General features: G+C 39.7%; 1 protein-coding gene across 1 annotated transcript in view; it reads left to right on the top strand.

Annotated features, from left to right (window-relative positions):
- DOCK5 (dedicator of cytokinesis 5) overlaps positions 1-17,343 on the top strand; it is a 186,340-nt gene that overhangs the window by 32,834 nt on the left and 136,163 nt on the right. The window contains exon 2 of the mRNA XM_081076534.1: positions 15,995-16,078. Coding sequence (XP_080932660.1) covers positions 15,995-16,078 — 84 coding nt within the window. The remainder of the gene's footprint in view (positions 1-15,994; positions 16,079-17,343) is intronic.

Below are 17,343 nucleotides of genomic sequence, written 5' to 3'. Positions count from 1 at the left end.
CCGCTGTGGTCCAATAATTTCATTCCTGTGTAAATACCCTACAGAACTGAGTACATATGTGTAATAAAAACCGTGTAAGAACGTTCGTTTATAGAAACATAGCCCAATAGCCCCATTAACAAGTGGAATTTGAAATTAAAAACCCAATACCATTTACATTAGCACCCCAAACAATGAAATACAAATTGATTTTGTGTTATATCTAAAGGTCATCACCAAACCCAAGATCATCTAGATTTTCTTCAGTGTTATCTTCTAGGAGTTTTATAGTTTTTCTTTTTATACTTAGGTTTAAGATCCATTTTGAGTTAATTTTTATAGAGTATGAGGTCTGCATTTCACTTAATTTTTGTTTTACATATGATTGTCCAGTTGTTCCAGCACCATGTGTTGAAAAGACTGTTTTCTCCATTGTATTGCCTTTGCTCCTTTGTCAAAGTCAGTTGACTTGTATTTGTGTGGGCCTATTTCCGAGCTCTCTATTCTGTTTCATTGATCTATTTGTTTATTATTATTCTTACCTCTAACCTACCGTCTTGATTAGTGTAGCTTTATAAGTAAGTCTTGAAGTTGGATAGTGTCAGTCTTCCAACTTTGTTCTTCTTCAATATCATATAAGCTATTCTGGGCCTTTTGACTATAGATGTTAGAATTAGTCTGTCAATATTTACAAAGTAACTTGTTGGAATTTTGATGAGGATTGCATTGCATCTAGATACATCAAGTTGGAAAGAACTGACATCTTAACAATTTTGACTCTTCTTATCCTTGACTATCTCTCCATTTATTTAGTTTTTCCATTTTGTTCATCAGAGTTGTGTAGTTTTCCTCATAGATTTTGTACATATATTGTTAGAATTACTTGTACCTAAGGATTTCATTTATGGGGGTGCTAATATAAATGATATTGTGCTTTAAATTTCAAATCCACCTGTTAATTTCTGGTATATGGGAAAGTGAATGACTTTGGTATATTAACCTTGTAACCTACAACCTTACTATACAGTTCTGTGTGGCATAATCACATTTTGGTCAAACACACTTTGGTCACGTATACCACCATGATCCCGTTAGATTAAAATGGAGCTGAAACATTCCTGTTGCCTAGCAACCTCGTAGCCATCATAATGTAGTGTAAAACCATTGCATGTTTGTGTTGGTGTGAACATCCCTACTGCAAGGCCAGTTGTATAAAAGTATAGCACATACAATTACAGTAGTAGCCTACACCATCTAGATGCACACAACCATGAAGTCACCTAATGACACATTTCTCAGCATGTATCCCTGTTGTGAAGCAGTGCACAACTGTATTTGCTTATTAGTTCCAGGAGCTTTTTTTTTTTTTCAAATATTCTTTGGATTTTCTACATAGATGATGATGTCATCTGCACACAAAAAGTTTTAGTTCTTCCTTCCCCATCTATGTAAGTCCTTTTGTGGTCTTCCTGCATTAGCTAGGACTTCTGGGATGATGGTGAAAAGGAGTGGTGACTGGAGTCATACTTGCCTTCATCCTGATCTTAACTGGGAAAGCTTCTAGTTTCTCAACATTAAATATAATGCTATCTGTAGGTTTTTGTGTGGATATTCTTTATCAAGTAGAGGAAGTTCCCCTCTGTTCCTAGATTATTCAGAGTTTTGTTCATGAATGTCAAATGCTTTTCTCTGCATCTATTGATATGGTCATATCAATATATTGAATTTTTTCCCTGTTATTCATTTTCCATGTCATTCATCAATGATGAATTTTGTTCTATGGCAGTTTTAATTGTTTTCTGTCTAAACCTGTAATCTTTTTATTGTCTGGTCTGGTTATCATCTAAGAAAGGCTTTTCTTTTTCCAAACTTATAAATAGATTGCCCTGCATTTTTCTTTTAGTACTTTTATGATTTTATTTTTTACCTTGAATCCCTAATCCACCTAAATTTTTTTTCTTATATAGTGTGAAGGCACATCAAAGTTATTTTTTTCTCTACCCAGTAAAGCAATTATTTTGAAATTTATTGAATGAATTACTTCTACTTTATCTTATTTGAATTGCCAGTTTTGTCATTTACTATTTTCCTATATTCAGTTCTATTCCTGGGCTTTAAAAATTCTGTTCAACTGACGCTTCCATTCCAAACAATCTCTGTGGGTTCATTTCTGACGCTTTAGGGTAATTTTTAAATGTGTAGGGACAATTCTTCCTTTGTTAATTCTTCATTTTCAAAACCTTCTTAATTTTTTTACACATTTATTTTTCCAGGTGAGTTTCATTATCATTGATGTATCAAACCCTTTAAAAACCCATTGGGATTTAAATTATAATTTAATTTAGTATGTGTTTTATTTAGAGCATTGAAATCATTATTGAGTCTCATATTATAAATTTTCTTATAGGAACAGCACATGTTTTTATTTACTTGGGTCTTTGTGTCCTTCAATCTTTTGAACAACAACAAAAAAGAATTTTGACCCAAGAGTTCTAAGCTCAGCTGAACTTGAAGGTAATAAAAAAATCACAGATATAAGTGCCAAGAAAGAGTGCCAAACATATGCTCAATTTAAACAGACTGCTTGGAGGTTGTCTTAGTCTGTTCGGGCTGCTATAACAAAATACCACAGACTGGGTGGCTTATACCCAGGAGAAATGTGTTGCTGACAGTTCTGGAGGCTGGAAGTCTGAGATTAGGGTGCCAGCATGGTTTGGTGAGGGACCTCTTCCAGGTCTCAGGCTTGTAGTTATAGCCTCACGTGGTGGAAGGGGAGAGGGAGCTCTGTGGGATTTCATCTATGCACCAGGGCTCTAACTCCATGACATAATCACCTCCCACCAACCAATACCCTCGCCTTTTGGGGTTAGGATTGCAACATATGAATTTGGGGGTGAGGTTGCAAACATTCAGACCGTTGTAGAGACTTCATATAAAGACCAGCCTCAATAATGCAAAAATGAGAAAGTAACGCTATGAAAAGCTTAGTGGTGAACCAGTTAAAATAAGGCTACACGCAACTAATTATTTTAAATATAGCTACAAAATAGCAGGCAACAGTAACTTTTGGAAAAAACAGATAAATAATATAAAAAAATATAAAAATTAACTATAATCTTATGCAATGAAACTGCCAGGTTATGTGAATAAAAACTAGGAAGTGGTTCAAAGAGGGGTCTAAGGGTGTAAAGGTATACAGATTTTCTCTTACATCAGTGGATTAATGTTTAATTAAAGGTATAGATAATTACGATATAGGTCCAAGAGAGATTTTAAAGTGGCAAAGCAGTCACGAGTACAATGAACTTATTTGTGTGTGTTTTAAAAATTTTAAATCAAGGTATACTTTACATATAGAATTTATCTTTTTCGTGCATAGATCTGTGAATTTTGATAAACTCATTCAGTTGAGCAACTACGAAATCAAAATGTAGACCACTTCTGTCACCCACAGAAGTTTTCCCATGCTCTTTTCTAGTAAGCTCTCCTTCCAACCCCAGCCCTTGGCAGCAGCTGGTCTATTCCTCCCCTGTAGTTTTACCTTTTCCAGAATGTTACATAAATTGAATCATACAATATGTACATGTCTTGTTGGGTCTGGCTTCTTTCATTTAATATAATGCAGTGACATTCCTTCATGTTGTGTCAGTAGTTGTTCCTTTTTATTGCAGAGTAGAATCCCACTGTATGGTTGGACCACAGCTTGTTTATTCATTCTCTCGTTGAAGGACATTCGAATTGTTTCTAGTTTTTGACAAATACATATAAAGCCTCTCTATACAGAGAATTACCTTATTATATTACCAGAAGGGGAAAAAGAAACCAGCAACCACAGAATAAGAGATACAAGACAGAACAAAACTAAGAAAACACTGAAAATGGAAAGCATAAAATACAATGATAAAAATGAGTTCCAAATATTTGTAACAATATTGTTAAATTTTCCATTAAATGACAGAACACTGAGAAGGGAAAAAAAATGGCTCTAAGCTTAGGCAACTAATTTGACCCTTCCTGAAATTTCCTGAAAGGGCCATAGACCTATCAAGATAGAGAACACGTGGAAATAGCCCTATTTGTTAGTGAGCTCTGCCATTCATATCCCACATACTTAGCACACTTTCACATATCACGTATTCACACACTCCACACTCACATCCCCAACTACCCTCCTCCCCCAGAGGAATTTTTTTACAATATCAGAACATAATATATGGGTGAGAAGATAAACCAAAGATCAGTTTACAGTGGTATGCAGATAGGACCTAACTGAAGGATGCTGTCAGGAACACCCATAGCTCCCTTTTGAGGACATTCAATGAGGGAAGGAAACGTCTTCTAATTTAGATAAGTAGAGACAAATCTACACAGGTCCTCTTCAAGAAGGATGGTGTCAGGAAGCCCATGGGCACATGGTGCCATGACTGACTTGAGACTCTGCTTATGGGGCTCCTCTTAGCTTGGAGGGACCAGGACAGGTCACATCACATAGCGGGTTGTGTTGATTAGGCTCTAAATTGTGTGGAATAGGAAGAGCGTTGTAATCCCTGAGGTGGTGAGACCATCGCAGACAGGGATAATTGGAGCAAACTTGGGTTGAGTTGGCCTTTTCTAAGTTAACTTTATGGATAGGATTTGATCCAATGGAGGAAAGCAGAGAGGGCCATTCGAATGAGGGGAATAAAAAGACTCAGATGAGCTTTGAAAATTCCTAAATCGTGCTCATAAGTAGAAAATAGAGAACTATCAGAAGATTTTTGAGCTGGGGAATAAGACATATGTACATAATGTCAAAAAAATATTAAAGGGGCATGATTTTGCAGAATAGTGTTATAATACCAATAATGGCTAGTTCTTTCCTTGGTAAATGTCTTAGAAATATCACTGTCCACGATAACCCTATGATGAAATTGTTAATATTTGTCCTGTTTTATACCTGAGGAAAGATGGAGGCAGAGCAATCAGTTAGGACCCAAATGTAGTAATCTGAGTTCTAGATGATAAAGGAAAGATAAAAATAGTGGGAGCGGAAATGGAGAGCAGCAATTCTAAGATGACTCTAGGTATTAAGCCCGAGAGAACAAAGAATAAAGTCCCCAATCATTTAACTGAAATAGACCAATCTTTACAATACTGTGCTCTGATATTGTGTTGTGGAGCGAGGTGTGTGTATGTGATATGTGTGGCTCATTGTTTGGTGGTACATGATCTTATCCTCTATTTGTGGTTCACAGAGTAGAAGCAGAAGTTGGAACTGTAACACTTTCCATTTGTAGCAAATACTGTAGGTCACTGCTTACTGACTAATACATTATATTGAAATAAAATATAGCACACACGCTAACGTGAAAGACCCGGAAATATATCTTCCACTAGCTTTAGAGCGATTTCTGTTTTTAAATGCTGGAAAACAAGCAAGCCTAGATTTCGGGTTAGAAAAATACTATTTTGCTCTTAATATTTAGATTGTGTTATAAGTTAAGTTGTTATATTTTATGAGCCTAAAACATTTCAATGCTTGGGGGAATATGTTGAATTTGCATGCTGCCTTCCTTTTGTACTCTTGATTATTTTCAAATGTACGTGAAAAGAACTTAGAATTCGTGTGAATTTTTACATGTGTAAAGTGCTAATAGTAAAATACAAGTTCTCAAAGTGTTGGTTGGAACCAGCAGCCTCAGTGCTACCTGGGAACATGTTCAAATGCAAATTATTGGCCCCCATTCCTGACCTGCCCACTTCAGAAACTCTAGAGGTGGGGCCCAGCAATCTGAGTTTTAACAAGCCCTCCAAGTGATTCTGATGTATGCTAAAGTTTGTGAACTACTGGAATAATATGTACAAAGGTATACATTTAAATGCAATACGTTATATAAAATATAACTATTGTCATTACGAATACACCCCCTGTGCCTATCGACATGTAGATCTGTCTAACTGATTTTCCTTCTTTGAATTAAGTATTGAATACATAAAAGAATATATACAACAAAAGAATATAAAGAAAAACAGTAGTAAAAACTCACATGTATCCCCATCCAATGAATTGCAAAAAAAGTTCTCTGTATATTAGCCCCATAACCATGCTTGCCTGTAATGGGCTGACATCCCTGCCCCATCCTGGATGTAAAAATATCCTGAAATTAGTGCGTTTTATTCCCACAAATGTGTTCTATGGTCTTAACACATATATATGTATATTTTGAAAACCTAATTCATTTAGTTTGGGAAGATTTTGAATTTTATCTAAAGGCACCCACCCATCCCGTATATATTTCTCCTGTGATTTTTAAAAAAATTTGATCAACCTTTTGTTAGTGGTATGTGTACAAATTTGATGCATGCATTCATTTTCTCTGCTATATTCTGTGCTTGAATATACTATAATTTCTTTATTTTCCTTTCAGTGGTCATTGGGTGGATTTCAGTTTTTGTTATTACAAACACTGCTACTATGTACATTCTTGAACGTAGTTCTTGGTACGCTTGTGCAGAGTTTCTCCGGGACACTGGTTTTCAAACTGTTTCACCTGCAATCTATAGGAAGACACATACTTTACATCATAACTCAGCAATATCAGCTTGCTTGTTGTAGCACAGAGAAATATAGTACAGTGGATTTTTCTATACTGACAAAAAATTGGGTCCTGAAACCTCCTTAAACTCATTCATGAGTTCTAGTAACTCTTTGTAAATGCCTTAAGATTGTCTATATAGACAATCATGTCATTTGCTAATTAACACCTTTATGTGACTGTTTCCAATTAGTAAGATTTGTATTTCTTTTTCTTGCCCTATTACACTACCTAGAACGACCATTAAAATGTGGAATAGAAGTGATGAGAACACACAGCCTTGCCTTGTTCTTGGTATTAGGGAAGCATATTTAATAGGTGACAGTTTTGTATGATGTTAGCAGTAGGTGTATCATTTGCTTTTTATTAGGTTGAATATGTTCTTAATTTGTTGACAGGTTTTAATCATGCATGGGTATCAGATTTATCAAATGACTTTTCTGTAAAGATGTTCATTTTTTTTCCTTTTTTCATCTTAATGTGGTAGATTACATTGATTTTTTTTTAAAGATTTTATTGGGGTAGGGGAACAGGACTTTATTGGGGAATAGTGTGCACTTCCAGGCCTTTTTTTATTTTTCCAAATCAAGTTGATGTCCTTTCAATCCTAGTTGTAGAGCGTGCCATTCAGCTTCAAGTTGTTGTCCTTTCAGTCTTAGTTGCAGGGGGCGCAGCCCACCATCCCTTGCGGGACTCGAGGAATCAAACTGGCAGCTCTGTGGTTGAGAGCCCACTGGCCCATGTGGGAATCGAACCAGCAGCCTTTGGAGTTAGGAGCATGGAGCTCTAACCTCCTGAACCACCAGGTTGGCCCCAGGTTACAATGATTTTTGAATGGTCCTGAGTTATTTAGAGGTATTATTTAGTTTCCAAATATTTTGGGATTTTCTATATGTCTTTCTGTTACTGGTTTTTGTTTTTTAATTTAATCCTGTTATAGTCAAAAGAACATGCATTGTATGATTTGAATCCTTTTCAGTTAACTGGGACTTGTTACATTGCCTGATTTATGCCATTTGTGGCTCTTTTTCTGTTGATTCATTTTCTAACTATAGATGACATTTTTCTCCTTCATTTACGTGCCTAGTAATCCTGAACTGAATGTCAGATGTTGTCAGTTTTATCTTGTTGGAAGTCTGAGCCTTGTTCTGGGATGCAGTTATAAGGAAACTTTTATTCTTCCGAGGTATGCATTTGCTCTTTGTTAGGTGGGACCAGCACAGCCTTTGGCCTAAGGCCAGTTTGGATACACTACCAAGCCAGTACTCTTGTGCATACTCAGCCCAATGGCCACTGATCATCAGGTTTCTTGACTCCGGTTATGGAGAATGTGAACTGTTCCCACTCTTGTGTGAGGGTTGGGAATTGTTCCCCCTGTGCTTTTATTGTGGTTCTTTTCCTTGGCCTGGGTATTCTCTTCACATGCACGCCCTGATCAGTGATTAGCTGTAGTCTTGAGGGGAAACTTCCACAGCCCACCCCGTTCTGATTCTCTGCCCTGTACATGGCCGCCACCTTGACCTTGCTAAACTCTCAACTCTCTTTCCTCACCTCCGAGTAATTACTGGGCTCTGTTTAGGTTTCTCCTCCCTGCACGTTTGCCTGGAGACTCTTTTCAAGCAGGAAGCAGAGGCCATTATAGGCTTCCCTCATCTGTTTATGCTCTCTCAGGCCTCTCTCTCCTGCATTCCAGGCTGTTTAGTGTCTGAAAACTACGGTGTCATGTATTTTGCCCATTTTTTAGTTGTTTTTAAGACAGGATAGCTCATCTGATCCCTGATGGATTCTCTGGTCCACTATGGCCACAAGTAGAAGAGAAATACATATTTTTTAACGAGGAAAAATATTCCAAATTCATACTGGTATTTCCAATTCCAATAGATTCGTCCATAGTTATTTTATCTTTTTTTTTAATTTTGTACTTGTCTTTTCTCTTACACTGAAAAATCTTGATTCCAAAGACATTACTGATAAGTACTCATTCTTATGTTTCTTCTCATTTCATTCTTACAGCAACCCTAAGAGGTAGACAGAATACTAGTTCACAAAATGTGACTTTATTGATGAGGAAACCGAAGACTGAAATGATTAAATGACTTGTCTGAGAGTAGTTTTTTGGCCAAGCTGCACAAAGCTTCTTCAGTGGCCTGATTTTGTTTCACCTTGGTCTGTCACTTTTCTTTTTACACACATACACACACACACACCCACCTACTGCCCTGGGCTTCCATTTCCTTATTTATGAAACAAGGCGATGTGACCAAATGATTTCCCAGATCTCTTCAGTTTCTGGCTTTCTCCTCAGCTCTTTGCTCTTCTCATTCCCACTTTCCTCCCAGCCACATAGACATACATTCTGTTTCCCCACTGTGTTCTCAGTAGGCACTGACTTTGGTGTATATACTGTAGAAGCTGGGATACAGTTCTAAGACCCTCCTGAATATGATCTGTGGGGTAAGCTTGGCCCTGGACAAGCCCCGCTAAGGTCCAAAGCTGCTGCTGTCATTTTTTCATTTCCAGGTTGATGATTTTAAATTAATGGGGTTTGCAGCCTGGTTAGGGATCATTCCTTTTCTCATGGAACTGTGTTTTGTCTCAAACTCAAGTATGTGTGGAGAAAATAATCACTGACCTTTCCATTGTCACTTCAAAGTGCTTGTTCTAGATTCCACAATAATCTGTGGCTTTTAGCCTCAGCTTCTCTATTCTTCTATTGTGATTTCTGTGTATCATTTAGATGCCGTCAACTCAACACAGTCTTAGATCTGACTCTTTTCATCTTGAACTTGTTCAATTTTTATTTAATGAGAATGTAAACCAAGAAGAACCTGATAATAATGCCTTATTTGAGTGGGGAAGCTGTCCTGAGCTTGTGAGTTTTTTTTACCTTCATCATTAAAATCCTGCTTTAGTTGCCCTCAGACATTTTGTTTGCTCTTTTACGTTTCCTTAACAAGAAAGAAATCAGTTGAAAAGGACAGAAGCGAATAGACCTATTGGCACAGGTAACATTAGAATGTGTACCTTTGATGTTTTATCCAGATGGAGAGTGCTGTAGTGAATGCATTACTGAGGCATCACTGGTGTTCCGAATAGCACCCTGATACCTTGGTTGAATCACTGCAGATATGCTTGGGGGGGGGGAGAAGAAAAGAAATGCTTGGAAGGGGCAGCAAGAAAATGGCGAAAATATTAAACTATTCTCTGACTCTCCTGCTGTTTTTTAGGGAAGCTCTGTACTTGGCTGCCTAAGTAACAGTAACATGGTTTTGCTGTTCGTAAGGACACCTGCATTTCACTCTCCAACCACCTTTACCTTGGAAGGACTATTGAGACTAGCTTATTCTGTTACCTCGACCATCCTTCTTGGTGCCCAGTTTTCACTGAATGACTTCCACTGTCTGAGTGGTGAGAATGGTAGTGGCAGACTTTGCAGATGTGGGTGCCACCATGCTCAAAGTGGGAAGCTGGACAGGGCAAGAAAGGGGAAGGGGGAAAAGGGAAGGTGACTGACATTGACTCAGTGTCCAGCAGGTGTTCGTTAGTCATTGTCCTGGGGGCCCTGTGTACCTTCTTCTCTTTGGTCTCATGAAACCACGGGTAGAATGCACTGTTCTCGCCATTTTTTTAGATGGGTGAGCTGTGGGGAAAAGCTCCCTGTGTTTGTAGAACATAGATTTTTCATTCTATAATCTTCAATGGCCTTGTTTTAGCCTTTCTCCATTAAATATGTCGTGTAAATTTAATTTCATATTAATTTAAGTGGCATAGCTTATCGCAATCACTTGGTACCAGTGAGGAAATAAACCATAGTTGAGTTGATATCTGTGAAATATCTCTCCAGTTATAGATATTGATTGATTCTATCTACAAACAGATATAATTCTTAAAATAGAGATTTCTAAAGAATAACCAGTAAATGAGTCATTAAATCCTCTCATCTCTTCGACGGTCTAGAAAATGAAGTGAACGATCCTATATGAACACCTGTGGAGTACTGACAATTATAAGTTGAAGTCCTCATCTGATAGCTTCTGGCCTGGAAAGTTCTGAGTATAGATGCAGCATGATGGTCATCTCATCCTAAAAGGACTACTTTGGAGCCTGAGTGGAATGATCAGTGTAAAACCATAAATTTTTACTTCTTGGGGTCAGATCTCCCGTGGAGTGGGATTAAAGAGTAAGAGAAAAAACCCTGCATGTCCTTCTAGGACATCATTACATTAAATCTAGGGGGAAGATGAAGGATGATATGTGCCCTTTTGTTTTTTATAGTCCCAGTGGTTGAAAGGAGGCAGATTTAAGATAAAAATGAAAAAAATGAAGTTTGATCATTTCTTTTGTTAGGTTCTATCAAATGACTAATAGCGAATGTCGTGTTTTAGTTATTCTTCAAAGGTTTGTAATTTGAGGACTCATGAAAGAACCCAATTTATTAGAAAGAGTACATACAAGTAGGCCAGACTTTCCATCGTCAAAACCGATCCTCATTTTGGGTCCTAGCAGGCTATTCTGTTGGTTTCTTGTTGCATAATCCTAAGACCTCAAATTTCATTTTTCTCTCAAATCAGTCTGGTTTAAAAGCAAAGGCCAAGTTAAAGATTTGGTAAAATGCAAACTATTTTACATTTGTAGACATACTGTCTTGTCTACTTGGCTCTGCAAAATTACACTTTTGTGTTATAAACAGTTAGCTGCTTAGGGAAGAATTCCAGCAATTCATCTTTCCCAACCTTACACATAGCGGCCAGCACGGCGATTTATATACAGCAACTCCCTGTTCTCGTTTAATTTCCTCAGACAAAACAAGAGATTGTGGTGGTGCCTGCTAGTTCAAAACGGCACAACTTGTTTCTCTGGACTCTTATCATCACCTCATGACTCAGAGGATGCTGGACCCACGGGGACCCTTAGATCTAGTTCACATATGGGAAACTGAGGCCCAGACTGAACCACTCATTCAAGGTCATGCACATGGAAGTGGTAGAGTTGATCTTAAATTGTGTTTTTGTGTTGTTGTTGTTTTAACCCAAGGGTTTCCTTGTTCCCTCTGTCTTTTTCTATAAGAGTTATTCACATCCCAGGGAGAAAACATGATCCACTGCGTTTCTTAATTGTATGTCTGTTCTTGAAATAGCACCAGACTCACCGACAATGTGATCACCAGTCACTGACTGGTATCAGAAAGCTTGGTTTTGAAAGTTGTGTTCTCGTTTAATGAGAGAAATCAAAGGCAGACGACATAGTGGGAATCTGCCAGGCTGTTCTCTTTATTTCCAGGCTATTTCATGCAGGGCATGACTTTAGCCATATCAGACCAGACTGATAAATGTGATGAATGGGTCATGACAGGACCAGTGTAAGTTGTAGCTTTGTTGCTTGTGAAGCTGGGTTACGTGGGGCAAGGTGCTTACCTCTTCTGAGTCTGTTTTCTTATTAAATAATGTGGTACATGACATCCACTCCATATAGTTAATATATTATATCTGGAAATGAAGCCATAAAATACAATGGAAATGAGGTGTATTCAGGAGGAGGCTAGGGAAGGCATGGTTCTCAAGTGCATCATTGGAAGGAATAGATGACAATTGTGCTGATTGGAAGTCTTGTTGGTACTTCTGTCCAAAGACATGAAACAGTACGAATGGCCTTTAACCAGTGACTTTGCACTGTAGTGAAAGGCATTGTTGAAGGAATGTTCCACACATGGGAATCTCCTTGAAAGCTTGGGTTAGCAAGGCAGATTCTTTTGTGTAATAATCAAAGAGTAGCAGGAGAGGTGATTTTGATAGATCCTTTTATTGAGTGGTCGGGTCCACAGCCGCTGCTTCTGAGGAAAGCAGAGGTATCTTGGAGTTTGGGAAAGCACTAGTGAATAATTGAATTGATTGATGGATTTTATAAAAGTCACTATTGTGCCTTCTTTGGGTCTAACCCAGTCCCATGGAATGTGAAAGACACAGAAGTAATGTGTAACCTGGTCTCTGTTTGTGAGGGGTTTCCTTTCTGATCGGTGGCAGATGATACCACCAGATTATCTGTGATTTAAAAACCCAAACTGTGTTGGAAGGAAAAGCTGTTGTGGGATGTCAGAGAAGAAAGACGTGCATGCAGGGTGCTAGGGAATCCGTAGTCATTGCCAATTTGCATTATGAATTGTGAGTTTTGTATTGTTACAAAGCAAAAGATAAGGTGTTGTTCCAGGCAGGGATAAACCATTGTTGGAGCACAGAATTTAGGGGAGAATATGAGTCTTAACTAGAGCACAGGGTGGAATTTTATAGATAGTGGAGGCAAAGGTGGATAATTAAGGCTGTACTTTTTGGAACACTTTGATTATCAGGCTTAGGATCCACGATTTAAGAAAACATTGGTCTATGGTGTGTGTGTGTATGTGTGTGTGTGTGTGTGTGTGTGTACATGTGTGTGCAACAGTCCTTGGTAGGTGTTTGTGCTTGGAGCTGCCAGTGCTAAGTGCTGCCTTTGAGAGCTTCTGCTTACTTTCCTGATGACTAAGAACAAGGAAGAGATGAAGCTTGGTCATTGTATACCCTTTGTGACACTGCAAGCTCACTACTTCCTGCTTCTATCTGAGAGCAGGGCTGATGGATGGAGCCAGTTCAGTGGAAGGCAGTCAATAGGGCGTGGGGATGTGAGAGCTACATTATCTATAGACAACCAGCCATATACTTAGTGGACAAAACATTTGAGTCATGTCTCAGTCAGACGAAGGAGGTGAACTTCAGTGGAATGTCAGCTGTGGCCTGGTGTCACATGAAGAGGTCTAGGGATTGGAATTAACTCCTGCTTCTGAATTCTGGGCAGTGTCTCCTAACCCTCTCCATCAGCCAGTCCTTGTTCTGAATTTCTAATCTCGTCCAGAAACTCAGTAGTAAATAAATCCCAACATAATTTGTCCAGGCTTCTTGCGTCAAGAGCACAGGAGAACACTATTTGAGTGATTCCCTTCAAAAAGGAGTCTCCTTGAAAAACATGTGCCTGGAGCTGCGCTCCTTCCTCCTCTTCCTGATTGAGTGACTGTGATGGAAGGAAAGGCATACAGTCCAGCTGCGAATACAGGACGCAGTGCAGGCTCAGGAGAGAGCAATAAATACCCCCAGCTGACAATGGCAGGGACAACAGAGAGGATGCCGATACCACATTGTTTAATGAGGAAACTGAGACTCAGAGGGGTAGGCACCTGGCCCCAAGTAACCCTTTTTAATGACCCTTTTCTGTGGGATCTGGCAGGTGAATCAGTGACCATCCTCAGGTGCTCATCAGAGCTGCGAGATGGGAAACGTTGTGGGTTCCTTGGATCGTCGGGTAAATGGCTAGAACTGAATCTCTGCGGTGGTTGTTTTTTCCTGGAATGACTCAAGAGAGTGAAGACAAGAAATAAATCAACTCTTTAAACCATCAGCTGCATTGAAGTCTATTACATGCCCTAAAATCCACTCATTTTAAGCCTGCAATTCAATGATGTTTAGTCAATTTGCAGAGTTGAGTAACCATCACTACAACCCAGTTTTAGGATGTTTCCGTCTTCCCAAAGCTCCCTGTGTCTGCTGTGCTCAGCCACCATTCCCACCCCTAGGCAACCAATCATCTGCTCTACTGCCTCCGATGGACTTGCCTAATTCTGGACATTTGCGAATACATGGAAGCCGAAAATATGTTTTCTGCACATAGCTTTCATTTACGTAATGTTTTGGAAGTTCATCCATGTTGTAGCATGTGTTCCTACTTCATTCCCTTTTTTTTTCAGCTGAGTAGTACTCTGTTGTATGGATATACTATATTTTATTCATTCATTTATCAGTTGCTGAATTATTTTGTTTGGGGCTGCTGTGTGTTGTGCTGCTATGTTGGTTTCCTGTGGCTGTCTTAACAAGTCTCTGCAACCTGGGTGGCTTAAAACACTGCAAAATGATTCTCTCACAGTTCTGGAGACCTGAAGTCTGAAATCAAGGTGTGGGTAGGCTGTGCTCCTTGTACAGGATCTAGGGGGGATTCCATTCTTTATCTCTTCCAGCCTCTGGTGGCTGCAGCAGTCCTCTATTGAGGTTACGTTATCTTCTGTTCTGTGCCTCTCATACCAGGATACATGTGATTGCATTTAAGGCCCATCCTGATAATCTAGATAATCTAGATAATCTTGATAACTCTAGAAAAAGAGCCTTAGCTGTTTCTTTCTCTCTTATTTATTCATTTATTTTTTTGGCCACACAAGGTAACTAACATTCACAGGTTCCAGAAATTTGACAGGGATATCTTTTGGGGGCTGTTTTTCTGCCTATTACAGCAGCGGTGAATATTCTCATGAAGTTTTTTTGTGTAGGCATGTTTTAATTTCTCTTTGTAGATAACTGGGAGTGGAATTGATGGGTCATATTATAAATTTACATTTAACTTTTAAAGAAAATGCCAAACTGTTTTCTGATGACGCTGTCATTTTACATTCCTCCTGCAGTGTATGAGGGTTCCAGTTTCTTCACATTCTTGCCAGTTATCGGCCTTTTAAAAATTACAGCCGTTCAAATGGGTGTAAAGTGGTATGTCATTGTGGTTTGGATTTGCATTTCCCTGATGACTAATGCTGTTGAGCATCTTTGCATGTGCTTATTAGCCATCACATATGATTCTTGGTCAAATGTCCCTTCAGAGCTCCTACCCATCTTAAAATTGGGTTGTCTTTTTCTTTCTGAGTTATAAATTAGTCTACCATTTTTCACAGTCTGGTCCTGTCATTGCCAGTCCTAAGGACAGGGGTGATTGAGGTCACCTTGATGAGGAAGTGCTGGGGTAATCCAGTTCCCTAGGGTGCCGAGAACTGGGGCAAGGCGACCATCCCTGCATTTATCCTGTGTCAGGCCATTACTGGAGGTTAGATGGAACTCACATGTGGCTCTTTGGCTGCCAGTCACTGTGTCAGCGTACCTGGGAGATGGTGCGCCCTATGCCTTAGAAATCATAAGCTCTGTGGTCTTGCAGGCTGGCTGTTGTCTGATGAACAGTGGACCAACCAGCAGAACCCCACAATATATTCTCATTGTAGCCCAGTCTTTTCTTGTATAACTCTTACAATATTAATTAAGCAGTTTTTTCTGTAGTAATATATTCAATCTCTTCTCCTATGAGACTATAAAAATCCCCAGGACACAGGCAATGTCTGTGTTTTGTAACTCTTATCACTGGTCTCTAACATTATATGTGGTACATAGAAGACAACCAACCAGTATTTGCTGGATGGAGAAATGACAGTAAAACACCAGCAGTGGGGGTCCTGGAGGATGTTCTGTGCTTTACAGTGGGTGCCTCACATGAAATCATTAAGTGGAACATAATTTGTTGATTGAGTAATTCACTCACCACAGAACGTGCTATTTAGTGACTTGTAGTTTAACTGCCATTGATGCCATTTCCCCTTTTATTTCCAGCGATCTATAACTACAATGCCTCTCAAGATGTGGAGCTCTCCCTGCAGATTGGAGACACGGTTCACATCCTGGAGATGTATGAGGGTGAGTCTGGATGGCCTTCTGCCAGACAGGGCGAAAGGGAAATACAATGGAAGTTACTTATTAATAAGGCACTTAGAGCCAACATCAGCCTGGTTTACTTACTGAGGGGGGTGCTGGGGAAAATCCAGGAAGTACTTAGGTTGTACAGTTTCATATTGAGGGTGATTTCAAAACAGCCAGCTGAGTACATGAGTGCAAACATGCCCAGACACCAGAATCAAAAAGTATGTGAATATGTTGGGCTTAACCACTGAGAGCGGAAGGATCTGGCGCAGTCCTGACTTGGGAGAAACGTGGGACACGGACCTAGTTGGGGCTCCAAGGAAGCACCGATTAAGTGGCCCTTTCTACTCAGCACTAAGTGTTGCCAGATTGAGGGAGAAATGACAGAGAGACGTACTGGGGTTGCTGAGATTCTTTCAGAGAATTAGGTCAGGACTGCAGCTGGTCCAGAAAGCCTCCCACTATATTTCCTCCAACTAGGTCGGGCTCGGGAGGTGGTTCCACATAACCTGTAAGTGGACTGTCGGGCAGGACTCAGGACTGTCGCTTTGTCTGAAAAGCATAGGTCATGTCTGCACTCACCTTACCGCAACCCCAGACTTCTAGCTCCAACTTGAGCTCTAAATCCTAGCAGGGCTCCTCGGTGTACCCACATTTCCAACGCAAACCCTCAGAGCGCATCAGACATGTATCCAGGCCACTGAAGTTGAGGATCAAAGCAAAGAACCCCCTTTAGGACCCTCTTATTGGGTCCTAAAACTCGACAGATTTTTCTCACAGAGTAAGGCTTGTTGGAACAGGAACTCTGGATTTGCTAGGTCCAGCCTGCCATGTAAATACTTGTAATGGTGGAATGGCAGAGGTGGTCATCTAGAATCCAGTGTGGCTTACCTAGGACAGAACAGGAAGACACAGGATGGGGAAGGGAAGATGGGAAGCAAGAGGAAAGGAAGCAGGGTTTGGCCATAGAAAAGCTAAGCCATCTGCCTGATTGCACAGAAGACTCTACTGTTACTGCTGCCTTCTTTTAGGCAGAGGGCTTGGATTTTGCGTGATCTTTCTGTCTTGCACACAAGTCAAAGTGTTATCATGCAGCTCCCAGGGTCAGGGAGAAGAGAGGGAGCGCTGTGTGAACTCTTCCCACTCCGTTCTCTTTACTTTTCATCCTCACCATCTCAGGTACAGCCAAAGGTGGATTCCGTGGGGTCCTTAAGTCACCAAGACACTAAGGACAATCTACTTACCTTTTGAGGACTCTTTTG

This window comes from Rhinolophus hipposideros, assembly GCF_964194185.1.
Source record: "Rhinolophus hipposideros genome assembly, chromosome: 16".
NCBI classification, from domain to species: domain Eukaryota; kingdom Metazoa; phylum Chordata; class Mammalia; order Chiroptera; family Rhinolophidae; genus Rhinolophus; species Rhinolophus hipposideros.
The sequence above is the reverse complement of the archived record's forward strand: the minus strand, read 5'-3'. Positions and strand labels throughout refer to the sequence as shown.